Source organism: Struthio camelus, chromosome W (genome assembly GCF_040807025.1).
Source record: "Struthio camelus isolate bStrCam1 chromosome W, bStrCam1.hap1, whole genome shotgun sequence".
NCBI lineage: Eukaryota > Metazoa > Chordata > Aves > Struthioniformes > Struthionidae > Struthio > Struthio camelus.
This window is the reverse complement of record NC_090981.1, coordinates 8,469,798-8,488,284: the sequence shown is the minus strand read 5'-3', so window position 1 is coordinate 8,488,284 and position 18,487 is coordinate 8,469,798. Positions and strand designations below refer to the sequence as shown.

The 18,487-nt window shown below is 42.9% G+C and overlaps 1 protein-coding gene across 10 annotated transcripts in view; it reads left to right on the top strand.

Moving 5' to 3' along the window:
- Positions 1-18,487, top strand: part of LOC104143993 (protein Hook homolog 3) — a 102,929-nt gene that overhangs the window by 28,100 nt on the left and 56,342 nt on the right. For all 10 annotated transcript variants that reach the window (XM_068925038.1, XM_068925037.1, XM_068925035.1 and 7 more), the window contains exons 4-5: positions 11,067-11,117; positions 18,223-18,355. In XM_068925038.1, coding sequence (XP_068781139.1) covers positions 11,067-11,117; positions 18,223-18,355 — 184 coding nt within the window. The remainder of the gene's footprint in view (positions 1-11,066; positions 11,118-18,222; positions 18,356-18,487) is intronic.

The following is an 18,487-nucleotide window of genomic DNA, read 5'->3' as shown; positions in this document are numbered from 1 at the left end:
ATGCTTTAAGTAACATGACCTACAGTGCATGGGCCACCTGTGGTGTTGGCCAGCTCATATGTATATGCTGTAGTGCCCCACAGAAGGAACCATCCTAGTGGTAGTATCAGGTGAGCAGACACATAGGTAATATTCATAGTGTCATTACAAATTAACTGGGTATTGGTTACATTCTACAGAACAGAGGTAGCATTTACAGAGCGAAAGCAAATATCTGCTTTAGATATGTTTGCTATATGAAAAGAGTAAATCCAAGGTGTCAGCTTTTGGGAAACAATACCCAAATCATATAAATTCATGGGAGTAACAGAAATATCAAAATAAGTGTAACTCTGCAATACTGCAAGTGGAGTTGGTACATCTATGTAACACGTAGTTAAGACATCATCCACTGATCGTCCTCCTGCAATACAGAAAGCAGAGAGGTTAGCTGATCTTTGTGCGAGCCAGATCCACGTATTCACATGGGAAGCTGGATGGTCTTGTGGATCAATGGCATCTGTCGTAGTCAGCAAGAGGCAACATTCCAACAGCAACTTACAGATGCCAATGTGATAACCTGTTGATGGGAAGATAGAAAGGCATGGTATCGCCATCAGGAAGAACTAGAGCAGTGGCTCCTGGGCCATCTGCTAAAACAGTGCCAGGCCATTTTCCCTTCTGAGGAGATAGTATCCACACACTGCTAAAGAGTGCACTGAGGCACTCCGGCACTGTGGATCAGAATTCCTCGCAGCATTGGTGCTCCCTGCGAGACATTCACTGGCGTGGATACGGATACCTGGAAAGATAAATCTTGAGGAGAGGTCAACAAGAGTGGGGCTATTTGAACAGGTTTTAAAGGTGTAAACAGCCATACACACTGTGAAGGGCAGTCAAGTCTTAAGTGTAAGCTTACAACTCTTTGTTCAGTAATCATCAGTTGCTTGGGTGCATAGAATTCTACCTCCCTGGAGGCAAGTATGTGGGGGGCAATCCCCTTTTCCATTACAGATATCCGAGCAGGGATTGCTAGGGTTGGTTTGACACTTGTACTCGCTCATAGGGAGTAAGCATTCCAACACGCCCGTTGTTAAGCATAAACAGCGCTTGTGGGAGCATGCTCACCCACCCCCTTAACATCTGCGTGGTGGTAAGTCTCCCAATTTGTTCCTTCAGCAGGCCATTCATTCTCTCTGTCAATCCACTAGCTTGAGGGTGGTAGGGTATATGCAAGAACCAGGTGATCCCCAAGTCCTTTGCCCATTCTTGTACTACATGGCCTGCAGAGTGGGTACCTTGGTCACTCTGTATTTCTTTTGGTATACCGTAAGTATACATGAGTTGCTCTAAGCCCCGCACAGTAGAGGATTGATTCGCATGGGAGGTCTGCTGCGTATTTCCACACCATCTGGTCTGTCTGCATCTGCTAACCCAATTGCTACCCCGAGCTGCCACAACGCATTGATCCCTTCCTCAAAAGTACGCCACGCTCCCACTGTAGTGGCTAATTCACCTGTGGACTGGTAAGCACCCACCACAGTGGCGCATAACCATTGATATAATGTTGGAGCTTCAATAACATTCCCTGCCCCATCCCGCGCAGAAGTTAATTGGATAAGTCAATACTGTACTTGAGCATCGATTGATAAGGGGCTCATTAAATTCAGCTCCTCTCTTAAGAGAGTAAGCGACCCAGCACCTGCATCCCTTGCTCTCACTAACCAGGCTAACAAAGACTCCCCAGGCTGCTGCTGGAAAGCAGTTAAAAATTCACGCAGTTCCTTGCGGTTATATGTCCTCAATTGCTCCACTGTATTCCCATCTACTTGCCTCTCCCCCTTCAATTGCACAAGAGGTTGGACCTGGGGAGTAGCCAGTTCTCCTTCTAATCCATATTCAACCTCCGAGTCAGATGAGGTGCTCCAAATATTTACCATCCCACTCCTCTGGGTCACAGGAGGGTCTAGTTATCATTGCTCGCACTTGGACAACTGTAGCTGGGGCTTTACCATAGCGTGCATGGCATTTGTTAGCCACTTGTAAAGCCAATCGCTCTCCCCTATGGGTTAATTCCTGACTCTTTTCAGTTTTGGGTCGTAATCAACTCCTGTGCTACTGCCTTCGTGTCTTGTCGCACAAATCCCCAATCTCCTCCAGATCTTTTACTCCTTGCTGCAAAGACAATACCTCATTATCTAAGGCTCAAATGCCCGTCAAACAGTGCCCACCCTAATCGTCCAGCTAGCTTCTGAGCTGCTTCCGAAGCGGCGTGGAAGGGCATAGCCTGTAAAGCGGATTCAACCGCCTTCAGGGTAACATTTTCCCCCTGTGCCAACTCTGTCCAGTCCTCAGGGACTGCCAGAGCAGCAAGCAATGCAGCTACCAGCCCCCACCGCTCAGTCTGGGGCCATCCTGGCAGCCACAGGCGAGCAGCCTCTCCTTGGCTCTCACCCTCCCCCTTTGCTCTCTTCGGCCACGGGCATTGTCATTTGTTTATCCTGCTGACTGCGCCAACTGTAAGGGTAAGGCGGGGGCACCGCTTGGACTCCTGGCAGAGACAGATACACAAACACAAGGCACACTAGGGTCAATACTGAGCATTTATTACCTCTGCACCTTAGCGGGGGTTCCCCAGTGATTTTCTGATCAAGGCAATAACAGAGTGGGAGAGTCCCTGGCACCACTGAGCGTCGGTCCATGGCGAGGAGCCCCATGGAGGGGCACTATATGAGGTTTTTATGGACTACACACATGCGCAGTAAGCATAGTGAGCTCATCGCTAATCTCGATTCAAAGCCCAGGTGTAGCGCCACACTGGCACGGGCTCGGCTGTGTGACTATGGGTCAGCCTGCCCTGTAGCTGCTCCTTTTCCCACGGAACGGTCTGGCTAGCTTCCATCACCTATCTCCTCAACATTCTTCCGCATTTTCCCATACAGTTTGTCTGTCAGTTCATGCTTCCCTTAAATCCACCTTGTTCTGGCCCCCAAAAGCCCTTCTGAACCTGTTTCAGCCATGTTTGACAAAGCTCTGAGATGCTTTAGGTCTTACAGCCTTGTGAACATCAGTGGCTGAATAGAGGAGACGCACAAATAAGTGCCTCCTGAGAAAAAGGTAGGGAGGACTACTCTTGTACATGTTTTGGTTTGGCCAACAGACCTGTCAGTATTGTGTGTACTGCCCCACCAGTCATGTGTAACTCTGGACTATGTATAGCATGTACTGTCTCTTGACTAATGGGGTTGCCAGCAGAAGTGAGGGAAACTGGTGAGGCAATATGGGTGGGCTGGGGGACAAGGGACATGCCTCCCCAAAAGAGCTGTGTCAGTTCTGCTGCTCATAGAACAGTTTATTTCAAGTAACTGATAGCTAGCTGAAGCATGTTATTGTTGCTCAACAAGGTTGCTCTGTAACCAATATGATATGGTTTAATAGTCATTCATTTGTATGAGCTGTCAGTATTACAAAACAAATAAAGGATCCAGACTAGAGGAGGAAATGGGTGACAAGATAGAACGTGCAGGGGTTGTTGTACCACTTTTCTGATACCTTCCCTTTGACCAGTAATCTTGGCACTATTTGCGGCTGACCTGCTGGAAAGCAGCTCTGCGGAGAAGGACCTGGGAGTCCTGGTGGACAACAAGTTAAACATGAGCCAGCAGTGTGTCCTTGGGGCCAAGAAGGCCAAGGGGATCCTGGGCTGCATTAGGCAGAGTGTTGCCAGCAGGTCGAGGGAGGTGATCCTGCCCCTCTACTCAGCCCTGGTGAGGCCACATCTGGAATCCTGTGTCCAATTCTGGGCTCCCCAGTACAAGAGAGACATGGCACTACTGGAGAGAGTCGAGTGGAGGGCTACAAAGATGATTAGGGGACTGGAGCATCTCTCCTATGAAGAAAGGCTGAGGGAGCTGGGCCTGTTCAGCCTGGGGAAGAGAAGACTGATGGGGGATCTGATCAATGTGTACAAGTATCTGAAGGGGGAGTGTCAAGAGGATGGGGCCAGACTCTTCTCAGTGGTGCCCAGAGACAGGACAAGAGGCAATGGGCACAAACTGAAACACAGGGAGTTCCATCTGAACATGAGGAAAAACTTCTTTCCTGTGAGGGTGACTGAGCCCTGGACCAGGTTGCCCAGAGAGGTTGTGGAGTCTCCTTCCCTGGAGATATTTAAAACCTGCCTGGACGCGATCCTGGGCAATGTGCTCTAGATGAGCCTGCTTGAGCAGGGAGGTTGGACTAGATGATCTCCAGAGGTCCCTTCCAACCTTGTCCATTCTGTGATTCTGTGATTGACACAAGTATTCAGAAAAGCGTCCAATTGTAAACTTTGAATTGAATGTTTTTACATATGGGGAATTATGCAAGAATAGGTGGCTTGGGTCATGATTCCCCCCCCCCACACACACTGTAAGTTATCTTTACTTGTTTTACTTGCTGATTACTGCAAGGACACAGTCTTATGAAAAATATTGTTCATTTACTATACCAGTTGCAAGTAAATCTGTACATTGACAGGAAGGTCATTATAATTTTGTTTTTTAGAGCAGGCTGTTTGGCTTCAGCGATTTGAGTAATGGATAGGATAGTATAAGGGAAATGTTAGAACTCTAAGGACTGGCAGAGTAGAAAGCATCCAGCCAGTTAGCACACTGTATATTGTAACTGACCAAATCTCTTTTTAAATATTGTGTTCTAATACAGATATAGTTTGCTTCTTGGAAGACAAAATTTCAGGGGCAAAACTTATATAATCAGCAAGCTTAGTCATTCCCCCCCCCACACTACCTTAAATAGAATTTTATGTGATGGTTAGCAAAGATCTACAAACATGAAGAGATCTTTTTCCTAGTTAAAAACTGAATATTTCCTATAGTCGCATTTTAACTATATACAAACTAATATTTCCTACTGACACATTTTGAAAACAACCTTCACTGAAACTAGGAAATAGCACCAAAAATAACTTAATTGTCTTGCCAAAATTTCACAATAATGGAATTCCTTAAACAAGGATAGTTCAGTGGTCAAGGGATGTAGATACATTAAAACAGGAATTTAAACAATTAATGACTTGTGATTGACATTTGTGCCTATCTCTGATTAATTTTTATCATACTAGGTCAGAGAGCAGCAGAAGTGGCTGCTCCACAAGGGCAGGTGAGCCAGGAGCCAAGGCTGACAGCAAGGCAGGCAGGGCAATGGCCTCACCGACAGGGTGCAGTCCCACAGTACCCAAACAAGAAGAGCAGAGTAGGTCTGGTGCTAGCAGCCAGGTTCAGACAATAGTCCAGCGATGGCCAAACAAGTCCATAGCAACAAAACGGGTCCAAGGTCAAGCCAGGAAGTCAAGTCAGCAGGTCAAGTCTAGATCAGCAAGGGATGGACGTAGCATACTACACCATACTTCAGGCCTAAAGGCAAGGGCCTGAGCTTAAATGCAGCTCCTGAGCAAAGGGGAGAGGCCTCACCCAGCTCTTTCTCACCTGTCTGATCCCAGATTAAACAGCTGTGTCATATCAGAGCTGGCCTTAAGCACAAGGCAGCCAAACATCTGGGAAGGAGATTGCAGAGCCTGTTGGCACGCTCAGGACCCTGACACACTGTGACAATGTGCAGAATATATTGTTGATTGTCTTCGGGATGGGAAAAAGAACTGATAGACTTAACTCTTTTTCATTCAATGTGGCCATATCTAAAAATTCATATTTTTTGAGAGGAAGGAAATGGGTTATTCTGCTCGTTTTCTGACTTCTAGACGTTTGCCTTGGCAATCAGACTGCGGCATCAGTTTAACATACGTTTTTATCTGTGTTTACATTAACAAGTAGCATCTGCTCCATTATTGAATAGTACATTTGAACAATGGATGCAATTAGATTTTTCTACAACTGGAATAGTTTGGATGACTTGTGTTTTACAAAGATGAATGTGTCTAATAAAAACATTGCAAAATTGAATAATTAAATTACAGTATCAACTACTTAGTGCTGTAACCCAAGTAAACAAATTTGATTTTTGAGGATTAATTTTGGCTCCCTATTTTAGCCTAGTTTTTATGCTTGCATAGAATTTTTCTACAGTACTAGCTGGGATGACTGCGGTGGAGTGATGGAAGACTTTTTTATATGTATAGTGTCATCCTTTCAATAGTTTCATGTCCTCTTGTAGGAGAGGGGAGCACTTACTCATGAACTGTCCTTCTGGGTTCTTGATTTTTCTTTTTTTCCCTGATAGGGGTAGAAGTTTTTCATGTGAATATGTATTCCTGCTAGGCTCTGCAAACAAGACACCAGAGACCATCAGCATACTTAAGAGCCAGCATTCATCTTTGTGTCAAGAAGATAATTAGTAACTAACATAGTTATTTCTGTTTCTCTGTCTTTAACTTCTAAGTCACTATATATCCCAACATAAGTATAATCTGGAAATGCTATCTATGTTCAAAGCTATCTATCTCCTTTAAAAATGTGTCTTGGTTTCCCATTAAACTCAAGGAAGTGTTTCTACCTGTCCACGCAATGCAAAGATACAGGTATGTTCTTAGGATATCTTTTCATGGAAGACAGGTGGTGGTGGTTGGGGGGGATAGGCCCCAAAGCTAGTAGGTTGGTGTCTCTCTTGGCCCCCTATACAGTCAGTGAAGAGACAAGGATTCCTGCAGAATGCAGTTCAGAGCAGAAACCCTAATGTAGGTGGTTGGAATTGTGGAGACAGATGACTTGGGTGCATTCTTTGTGAAGCACAGCTGAGGAGAATACAGAATCACAGAATAATTGGGGTTGGAAGGGACCTCTGGAGATCATCTAGTCCAACCCCCCTGCTCAAGCAGGGTCACCTAGAGCACGTTGCCCAGGACCCTGTCCAGGCAGCTTTTGAATATCTCCAAGGATGGAGACTCTACAACCTCTCTGGACAACCTGGTCCAGGGCTCAGTCACCCTCACAGGAAAGAAGTTTTTCCTCATGTTCAGATGGAACTCCCTGTGTTTCAGTTTGTGCCCGTTGCCTCTTGTCCTGTCTCTGGGCACCACTGAGAAGAGTCTGGCCCCATCCTCTTGACGCTCTCCCATCAAATATTTATGCACATTGATCAGATCTCCCCTCAGCCTTCTCTTCTCCAGACTGAATAGGCCCAGCTCCCTCAGCCTTTCCTCATAGGAGAGATGCTTCAATCCCTTTAATCATCAATACCTACTTAAGTCAGATGCCTGAAGTAAAATGATACAATTTCTCACCTCATTGCAAGTCTGTGCCCTAGCAACACTTCTAAGGGTTATAAGGTTGGTAGTTATAACTTATGAGAAAGGAAACATGCCTGTACCTAATTATCCAGGCAAGCTACTGGTGCAGGGCAGTTCGGAACATTAGGGTTCCTGTTCAGATGCTTTAGGACCTGGGATGTAAAAGGAACTGGGAAGAGTCAACTTACTGTTTTTCAGAATCTTCAGCGCAAACAGAACTCAATCATACAAATGATATGTAAATATCATATATAAATGTAAAGATTGGAAACCAAATTTCCTAATGCTGGAGAGAAAACAAAAGATTAAACCACCATTGCTTCACTACTGTCCAGTAATCCTTCGGCTTAAGGATGTTTCTGTTGTCCTCTTCATCAGGCTATCCTATTATTGCTCTACATAGAAAGATCTAGTCTGTTCCTAGAGAGGGAAATCTACATAGAACACCCTTACAGAACCTTGTCTTAAAATGTGAGGGAAATGAAATCAGATAAGAAAATAAACTTCATAGAATCATACAATGATTTAGGTTGGAAGGTACCACTGGAGCTCTCTAGTCCAATACCCTGCTCAAAGCAGGGCCAGCTAGAGCAGGTTGCTCAGGGCCCTGTTCAGTCAAGGTTTGAATTCTTCCAAGGATGGAGATTCTACAATCTCTCTTGGGCTCCTGTTCCAATGTTTGACCATGAAGGATGGTCAAAAATTTTTTTCCGACTATCTAATCAGAATTTCCTGAATTACAGCTTGTGTCTGTTGCCTCTTGTCCTATTACTGTCATCTTTGAGAAGAATCTGGCTTTGTCTTTTCTATGCCCTCCCATTAGGTAGTTTTAGACAGCAGTTAGATCCTTGCTGAGTCTTCTCCTCTCAAGGCTAAACGAACCCAGTTCTCTCATCTTCTCTGTGTACATTGTGTGCTCCAGCTCCCTGACCATTTTGGTGCCCCCCACACTGTACTTGCTCCAGTATGTCTATGACTGTCTTGCCCTGGGAAGCCCAAAACTGGACACAGGACTCCAGGCATGGTCTTATGAATGCTGAATAGAGGAAAAGAATCTCTTCCCTTGACCTGCTGGCTATGCTCTTGCTAACACAGCCCAATATGCAGTTGGCCTTCTTGGCTGCAAGGGCACGCTGCTGCCTCCTGTTCAACTTGTCCACCAGGACCCTGTTGCACAGAGAAAGTCAAGGCAGGTTGATATGCACAAAGTTTTATTTGCAGGGCCCATAGCTGATGGCACACATTGACTTCAAGGTTACCCTGGGAAAAACAGGGACAGAGAGAGAGAAAGGAAGGAAAATTCTCCCCAGTGGCCAGCTAGGAAGAGAAGCAGTGGGGGTCCCCAGGTGAGCATCCTTTCGAGTGCAGCAGGGGAATCTCAATTGCATCCAGGGGGGAGAGGGAGGGAGTGACAGCCCCCAACCATTTCCCCCCCAGTACAATTATACCTTTCATTGATACTCACTCAAGTTTCCTATTGGCAGTCTTTGACACTATTGGCACTGATTGGAATATGCTTAATTAGGTGCAAGTGTTGCACACTAATTGGCTACTAAGCCTTGTACACATCTGTTACCAGGTAATATTTATCAGATATTAAAATTACTGTTATTTCCTTATTATCTATCATGTTTGTTCTAATATGGAGTCAACAGTCTAGAAGCTACCAGGTGGATGGAAGGGAGGGAACTTTAGTACAGAGCTATAAACTAAAACTGCAAAGCAACGCAGGGAGAAGATAGAGGAGAAACAGAATGACTTAGAAATAGGAAACAATCTCTTTCTCAGGGAATAAGACATAAATGATTCAAAATGCACCAGTGTAAGGCCATGAGGATAAGAGCACTTGAGATAACAGGCCCAAGGTGCTGCCATAGCAGCCTCAGGGTATGCAGGTGAAAGGTTGCAAGGGAAAAGGCAGGCTAAAACTGCAAATGGAAGGCCTTTAGCAAATACACAAGTTAAAGAACTGAAACACTGTGCAACAACCCCCAGGTCCTTTTCTGCAAAGCTGCTTTATAGCAGCATTTTGAATCTTACTTGATTCAAATAAGGCTTATGGGGGAGAGGGGAAAAGAAGTATTTTCAAGCCTAGTGCTTTTCATTTCATTACTCTCTTTTGGGATATTTTCAAAATTCATCTCAATGTTCTTGTTGCTAAGCTGGATTTAAATTCTGTAGCATGGCCCATTGGTTTCTGCGGTGCTTTCTGCAGCAGCTTAAGGTAAATTACAAACTGGAAGGTTTTTAATGAATCAAGTTTGAAACTGATATTCCAATCAGTACAGTATTCTTTGCAATGATATGAAAATAATTTGATATTTTAATTCTTAAATTTGCTGTAGACTTTGTTTATGACAGTGCATGACAACTGAGAGAAGTGGTAGGGACTGGACTGTTTGGCAATCATCTAGGAAATTCTTGAAGTTCTTACACCAAAAATAATGTGTTTGGTGGCAGGAGAGGGAGACTACACCTGAAGATAAACTAATGATTTGTGTACATCCCATTAAAAGAGAGACAGGAATAGCTGTGGTCTGCAGATTGTTATGTAGCATCTCTAGTTCTCATCTTAGGTTGTTGGAGTGTTTGGTATGTCTTTTTAGATGTCTAGGTAAATGTCTATTTTAGTATAACTTTAGGTTCAATGATTACAAAGACAATGCTAAACATTTCCTGAGGATGTTTTATATGTATGCTTGTAGTTGGTCAGTTTTTGACTCCTGGTTTCCATAAGGGGTGGGTTTAGTAGGAATGAGAAGGTCAGACCATTACCACTTTTGAGTTCAAGGCTCTCCTATATCTTTCAGGATGAATATCCCATTCCATTCTTAGACTTCTCTCTGGGAAGAAACTGAGTTTAGCTTTCAGCAGTTCTCATTTTGACTATGTTGGAGTTCATAATTTGTCCTTGAATATCAGTATAGTGCCTCCTAATTTATTTTCTGCTGTGTTTACTCAGGTCTTTTTGGAAGATAAATAACTTAAAGAGGCTCTCCACTGCCAAAAGTTATTTTATATATATATATATATATATATATATATATATACATCCTTGGTTTTAAAGAAGGTCAAAAGTTGGGAGTTCTGTTTTGTGTGTGTTGTCCTCCCCCCCCATTATAGTTCTGCAGCTCATGTCAGGACAACAGGATGCTGTTGTCAGTAGTAGGCATCTTGTGAATCCTAATCACCTACTCTGTAAGAGGACAGTATGCTATTTAGGTCTGAGATAAGATGAATTGAATTGGGAAATGATTACCCAGGACAATTCAACTCTAAACCATTCTCTCCATCCCTCTTCAGGAAGTATTTATGGAAACTATTTAAACTTATTTATTTAAAGTAATTAGAGGTGCATGTTTCTAGAGAGTAAGAAGAGTCACCAGGATATTTCAAGAAAAGGGGAGAGGAAAAGAAAATTTTAATTTTTAAAAAACCAAAACATCCTAAGATAAAGAAGTACTCTAGAGAAGACTTCCTTTAGAAAACCATAGTATCTGATCTAAAGCCCATTCAGTACAATGTGGTGTGTAGTTTTGTTTTTTTTTTCTTTTCATAGACTTAATTGGGTTCCATTGCTTCATGTGGACTTGTGATCACATCTAGAAATTTGATCACAAGGGACCATCTCATAACTTCCATGATGCTAATTTAAACTGTTCAGCCAGAAATTCTCATTGGCATGCAAATAGATATATATTGTATGATTCTTGATGGTGGGCTGTGGGAAGTTTTTTTTTTGTGATTGTCTACTCTGTGGCCTTATTGTATTTGTGTAACAGCATCATCTATTTAGGTGTTTCCTGCATTTTTAATATATTTCCTTCCTCTCCATGTGAAATAGGTAAGCAACTTGAAGAAAATTTTAAAAGGGATATTGGATTATAACCATGAGGTAAGAACAGTCTTAAGTAATCTACATTTACTTTCCTTTTATTATTCTCTTCAATGTACAATGTAGTCTATTGATTTATTAGGGCTGGACTTTTTCAATGTTGGGCATCCAAGATGTCTTGTAGCCTGTTCTAATGTGTTAGCCCTCTCAAACTTGATTGCCTGCATTACCATAGAATCATGTATGTTGGAAGGGACCTCCAGAGGTCATGTAATCCAACCTTCTGTTCAAAGCAGGGCCAACCAGAGCAGGTTGCTCGGGGTCTTGCCCAGTTGGGGTTTGAATACCTCCAAGGATAGAGATCTCACAACCTCTCTGGGCCCCTGTTCCAGTGTTTGACCACTCTCATGGGGCAAAATGTTTTTCCTTATATCAAATTGGAATTTCCCATTGTTGCAACTTGTGTCTGTTGACTCTTGTCCTATCGCTGTGCATCCCTGAGAAGCATCTGGCTCCATATTCTCTATACCTTCCCATTAGGTAGCTTTAGACATCGATAAGGTCTTCCCTGAGCCTTCTCTTCTCAAGGTTGAACAAATCCAGTGCTCTCAGCCTCTCCCTGTACATCATGTGCTCCAGTCCCCAACCATCTTTTTGGCCCCCCACTGGACTCACTCCAGTATGTCCATGTCTGTCTTGTACTGAGGAGCCCATAACTAGACACAGGACTCCAGGTGTGGTCTTACAAATGCTGAATAGAGGAGAAGAATCTTTTCCCTTGACCTGCTGGCTATGCTCTTGCTAACGTAGCCCAATATGCAGTTGGCCTTCTTGGCTGCAAGGGCACGCTGCTGCCTCCTGTTCAACTTGTCCACCAGGACCCCCAAGTCCTTTTCTGTAAAGCTACTTTCTAGCCAGTTGGTGCTCAGCCTTTACTGTTGCAGGGTGTTATTTCAGCCCAGGTGCAGGACTTGACATTTGTCCTTGTTGAATTTCATGAGGTTCCTGCCAGCCCATTTCTCCAGCCTGTCCAAGTCCCTCTGAATATCAGCCCTGCCCTCCAGCATATTGTTTGCTTCCCCCAATTTGGTATTGTCTATGAGCTTGCTGAGAGTGCACTCCATTCCATTGTTCAGGACTTTTAGTAAAGATATTAAACAGTACTGGCCTCGGTATCCATCCCTGAGGGATGCTGCTAGTTACCCTGCCAGTTGGACTTTGTACCACTGATCTCCTGGATTGTTTGCTCCCAGCCATGTTGCCCTTCCAGCAGATATCTGGGTGGTTTAATTCTCCAGGGCCTGTGATTGTGAAGCTTCTTTTCACTTTCTAAGAAAGGCTTCATATACTTCTCAATTGGGCTGTCTGTAGAAGGCTCCTACCACAGTGTCACCTGTGTCAGTGTCTGTCCGCTGAACTTGACCCACAGATGCCTGACTGGCTCGTCACCTGTTCCAAGGCAAAGGTCCATGCATTCAAGCTGCTCCTTTGTGTAGAGCACATCCCCTCCTCTTTGCTTTCCCAGCCTGACCTTCCTGAAGAGCCTGTATCCATCCATGGCAACGCTCCAGTCATGTGAGCTATCCCCCCCCGCCCCAACTTCTCTGTAATCCCAGAGAGATCAGAGCTCTGCAACTGTGCATGGACTTTAATTCCTCCTGTTTGTTGCCCCATGCTGTATGTATTTGTGTACAGGCACTTGAGACGAGTCCCAGTTGTGCTGCTTTCACAGAGAAACTGAGAGCTGTCCTCCAGACACTTCCTCGCTGCCCCCATGCCTTCATGCATTTTCTAAAACAAATGAGTACTTGAAGTTAGATTTGTAAGTCCATATTCAGTAAATGTTCAGCGCTCCCCCCCCCCGCCCAGGGTTGAATATCCATGCTGAGGTTGCAATTTTGAGAATTGATGTTTGAGGAAATGTTTTATGTCCTGACTCAGCTGATCATAGTTGACCTTATTAGAAGGCCATAAGTACATTTTAGAATAAAATTTTTGTGGGTTTTGACATAAGTTTTTCAGTATGGGTCCTATACTTGCCCCAGTGCACAAAGTCTGCAAATACTTTCACTTTTCATTGGATGTTTTAAAATAATCTTTCATTATAGTCTTTTGTTAGATATTTCTATTTTGAAGAATGCCAAAGAACAGTTTCTTTATAGTTTCTTAATTAATGAGTGTTGATACATTATAATTAAATTGTTCTGTCATAGAATATTAATATGGCTATGACAAAATGATGGCAGCTTCTTTTCAGCTAGTTGGTATGTATGATTGTTAAGTTTCTGATATGACAACTTTATTATATTGCTAAGTCAGCAAGCTGCAGGCTATAATGATTGATTTACTAAATTGTACAAAGGTAAAGTACATCTATAAGTATGACCCCATTTCCCCCCTCTGCTGAAGTGATGATTGTAGTGATAGTGATGTACTTTATTTTGCTACTGATCGTACTTATATTTTTGTTATCTGGGTGTCCCCCCCCCCGGCAAAGCCTTTTTGCACAGTATATAGTTGGTTTTTACCTAGTACAGCCAAGAGGAGAGTCTCTCAGCAGCTATCTTACACTGGCTGTCTTGTCTATTCTAATATGGAAGAACAGCAAGCTAAAGGTTCCTATTCAGACTCTTGTATGCTTTATGAGGCCCCTGGAATCTTGCTGCTTTGGAATCTAAACTTTCATTCTTTTTGTAAAAGATCCTAGTATTTGTTTTCTTCAAATAAATGAAAGGTGCTCACTTTCATCACAAAATATTTATTCTGGAGCCCAATCTTCCTTTTGTTGTACATCTCATTGAGTTTTGTTGCTGTATTAAACTTGTCTGCATCACATTTATTTCATAATCCTAAATCTGCTTCTTTGCTTCCCCCATTTCTTAATAGTTCAAGCCAATATACCTCTTCTCTTCAGCTTCCCCCAACAACTTCTACAAAGCAACTGTATTATCATTAATAGAAAAAAAACAACAACATCATTGCATTAAAAATGCAGGTAATACAAGTAAACGAATGTCAAACTTAAACCATTTAAATAATGGTGTGTTTGATTGTATTAATGCATTTTATATAATAGCAACATTTTATATTGTACTTAATGCTTCCATAAAATTCTTATTTTCTTACTAGGGACCAAAAAATGAGTCATTTTATAGAAAACTGGTCCCAAAGTCTTTAAAATACTCAGATTTTTAGTAGTGTCTGTGTTCATTTTTGAGCAAGTCTTTAAAAAACAAACCCAAACAAAAAAAACCTCCACCCCATGATTCCTCCAAAGCCCAATCCTGGAAACTTTTCAACAACTTGATTTCTACATCTGTTAAACAGTTTTCATATAAATACCTTGACCTGCTTTGCTATTTTTCTTGCATATTAAAAAAAAAAAGCAACATTCAGAAAATAAATGAGTGACTCCTGTAGTCATTGTTTCTCTATTACATCTACTTTTGGCAGTTTCTTTTTATCTACAATTAAAGTTTCAGGAACGTAATTAATTGCACATTTCATATTCATATTTTCAGCCCCCTGAAAGCTTTCAGAACAGAGTTGTTTAATTCCTTGTACTGATAATCATTAACATAAATTCTTCCTAATTGTAAATCATTTTACAGTAATTGTCACATGTTTTTCTTCTTTCTCTTAGAGACAATTTATATTCACTTTTGCGCTTTCACAAACTTGCTCACGCTCCCTATGGCTCACATTTGCACTCTCGCTCTTTCAATCATGCTTTTGCTCGCACTCTTTCTCGCTCGCATGCACGATTGCTCTTGATCGCATGGGTGCTTTCCCTCTCTCGCTCCCCGCCTCGCTCCCCCCTCGCTTCCCCGCTCCCACTTCCACCCCTACCCGCTTCCTCCTCCTTCGCTCCTCCTCGCCTCCTCGCTCCCGCCCCGCCTCCCCGCCTCACTTCCCTGCACTCCGCCTTGCGCTCTCCCCCACCGTCGCCCCCCCTCCCGTCGTGTGCGCCTTCTGTCTCGCACGCGACTTCTCTCTCACTCCTGTGCCTTCTCTCTTGCACTCACTTTTTCTCTCGCTCTTTCGCTCGCTTCTCTCTCTTTTCTCTTGCTTGCGCACTTTCTCTCTCACTCTTTTGCTCAATCTCACTCCTTCGCTTACTTTCCGTCTCATTCTCTCGCTTTCTTGCTCTCTTTTGCTTTTTCTCTCCCTTTTCTCTCTTGCTTTTCTCTCGCTTTTTCTCACTTGCATGCTCGTTCTCACTTTGTCTTTTGTCACTTTTGTGCTCACTTTGTCTTGCTTGTTCACACTTTCCATCTCATTCTCTCATTTTCTTGCACTTTTACTTTTTCTCTCACTTTCTCTCCCTCTCCCTGTAGCTCTTACACTCGATCTTGTGCTCTTGTGTTATCTATGCTCGCTCTCGCTTCCCCCCTTCCCTCTCTCACTTGCTCCCTCTTTCTCACTTCCCCCCTCTCGCTCTCCCTCTCTTATGGGCTTTTCTCTTGCTTTCTGTCTCATTTCTCTCACTGTCTTGCTTTCTTGCTCTCTTGCTTTCTCTCGCTCTTGTGCTCTCTCACACTCGCTCTTGCGCTCTCTTTGCATTCTCTCTTGTGCTCACTCTTACACTCTCGTTTCCCCCACTCTCTCTTACTTTCCCTCTATCCCTTGCCTTCCCTTTCTCTCTTCCTTTGCTTTCTCTTGCACTCTCGCTTCTCTTGCTTTCTCTAGCTTACTCGCACAATCTTGTACTCTCACGCTCGCTCTTGCACTTGCTCTTGTGCTTTCTCTGTCCCTTTCTCTTGAATGCTTTCCATCTCTCTCTGTCCATTCCTCTCACTTTTGATTTCTTTCACTTTCTCTCCCTCTCATTTTTAAATCTCTCGCTTCTCTCTCTTGCTTTCTCACTTTCGCATGCTCTCTAATCATGCTTGCTCTCGCAATCTCTCTTGCACTCGCACTCTCTCACTTTCTTGTGCTCACTCCCATGCTTTCTCTCCCCCCCTGCTTTCTCTCATGCCTGCTTTCTCACTTTTCTTGCATTTTCTCTTGCTTTCTCACTCTTTTTCTCAGTTTCTCTCTTGCTTGCTTTCCATCTCTCCTGCTTTCACTTTTTTCCTCTTGCTTGCCTTCTCTCCTCTCTTGCTTCTCTCGATTGCTTGCTCTTGTGCTTGCTTTCGCAGTTGCTCTCATGCTTTTTCTCTTTCTCTCTATTGCTTTTTCTCTTGCTGTTTCACTCGCTTTTTCTCTCTCACTCACTTTGTCTTGCTTTTTTTGCTTTCTCTCGCTTGCTCTCTTGCTTGCTCTCCCTTTCTTTCCCTCTCTTGCTCACTCATGCTTTCTTTCTCATGCCTTCTCTCTCTTGCTCTCTCACGCTTTCTCTAGTGCTTTTGCTTGTTTGCTTTCTCTGCCTCTCTCTCGCTTTCTCACTTTTTCAGTCTCGCACATTCTCACACTCGAGCTCACTAATTATGCTTGTTCTTGCGATCTTGCTCTTGCACTCTCACTTTCCCTCACTCGCTTTTTCTCTCTCTACCTTTGTCACTTTCTCTCTCTTCTCTATTACTTTTTCATGTGCACTCTCGCACTCAGTAATCATGCCTGCTCTTGTGATCTTGCTCTTGTACTTGTACTTTCTCTCTCTCTCACTTTCTTGCACTTTCTCTCTCTCGGTCACTTTCTCTCACATGCACGCTCTCTCACTTCTCTTGCATTCTCTCTGTCTCGCTTTCTCTCTTGATTCTCTTGCTGTCTCTCTTTCTCTTTTTATTGCTTGCTTTCTTTTTAGCACTGTCGCGCTTGCTCTCTGTCAGTCACTTTCTCTGTCGCTCACTTTCTCTCCTTTGTTTTATCTCTCTCTTGCTTGCTTTCTCTCCTGCTAGCTTTCTCTCACCTGCTTTCTCTTTCTCTCACTCCCTCTCGATTTCTCTTTCTCTCTCGCTGTCTTGTGGTCTCGCATATGCTCTCGGGATCCCCAGTTGCTCACATGATCTTGCTCTCATGCTCTCGCATGTGCTCACGCACTTTCTCGCACTCGTGCTTTCTCTTGCTCATTTTCTCTCTCGTGTGTACACTCTCACTTTCTCTCTCACATCTCTTGCTTTCTCTCTTGTGTGTGTGCTTTCTCTCTTTTAATTTCCCTCTCGCTCTCCTTTGCTCGCTTGCTCGCTCTCTCTCACATTCTCACATCTCATGCTTTCTCTCTCCCTCTCTTGCCTTCTCTTTCTCTATATTGCTTTGTCTCACTTGCTTTCTAGCTCGCCTTCTTGCTCACTCCCTTACACTTTCGCTTTCTCACTCATGCATGCTTTCTCTCACTTGTCTCTTGCTTTCTCGCTCTCTTGCTCTTTCACTTTCACTTTCTCTTGCTCACTTTCCCTCTCTCACTCTTTTGCTTTTTCTTTTTTGCTTTTTCTGCCTCTCTCACTTTCTCTTTCTTGCTTTCTCCCTCACTTGCTCTTTTGCTTTCTTTCACTCGCACGCTCTCTTGCTTTTTCTTGTGCACGCTCTCGCTCTCTTCAGTCTCTCTGTTTTTACACTTGCTCTGTTTAATTGTGTGTTGTACCGCTACTTCAAATTCTTTTCTAATGGATGAGAAATTGATTGTTCTGGCTCTGGACTTGCTAAGTATCCTTAGACTAGACCTACAAAACTGTTAGATCGAATGTTTTACGATCTTAGATTTGTCACCCATTCATCCTAGATGTGTTTCATATAAAAGAAATATTTAATTTCTTACTTTCCAAAGGTATGATTTAGAGACTCGCATATACTGTATTCCAGATGGAATATTTTTAGGCATTAGATTTTTTTAAAATAAAAAACTTAATAAAATAAAATAAAAACTTCATCAAGTTGATCAGGTTTTTTAAGCCTGCCTATGTTACCTTTCCTTACCTGGAAGAATAAGTCTTGTTCTTGATAAATTTTAAACTAATAATTTCTTATTAGTTGAGACAGCTGTGTTCAGGCTTTCCCAAATGTCAGCTCTGTCAAGTGATATGGATGGTCTTATATTTTGAAATATGTGTATGAGCTGATCTTATGCAATTTATTAATTTATTTTTTTAAGATGGATTTGAAAATTATGCCAAAGTAGAAAGTGAGTTCTTCCTATTGACTCTGAATCATCTTTGTATTTTGTAATGTATGTGTATGTGTATATATAGTGCTGTACATATGTATGATGTACTGTGTCTTTATGCAGATTCTAGGGCAACAGATTAATGACTTCACCCTTCCTGATATTAACCTGATTGGAGAGCACTCTGATTCTGCAGAGCTTGGGAGAATGCTTCAGCTCATCTTGGGATGTGCTGTGAATTGTGAACAGAAACAAGGTATTAAATTTTGAAAGTATGTTTTGCTTCCAGGGCAGTTAATGAAAATCTAACTTGCTTTTTAAATCACCTAGGGAAAATGATATTTCTCAGGTTGCTATCAGAGACAAATTGACTCTTTCTAAATCATGA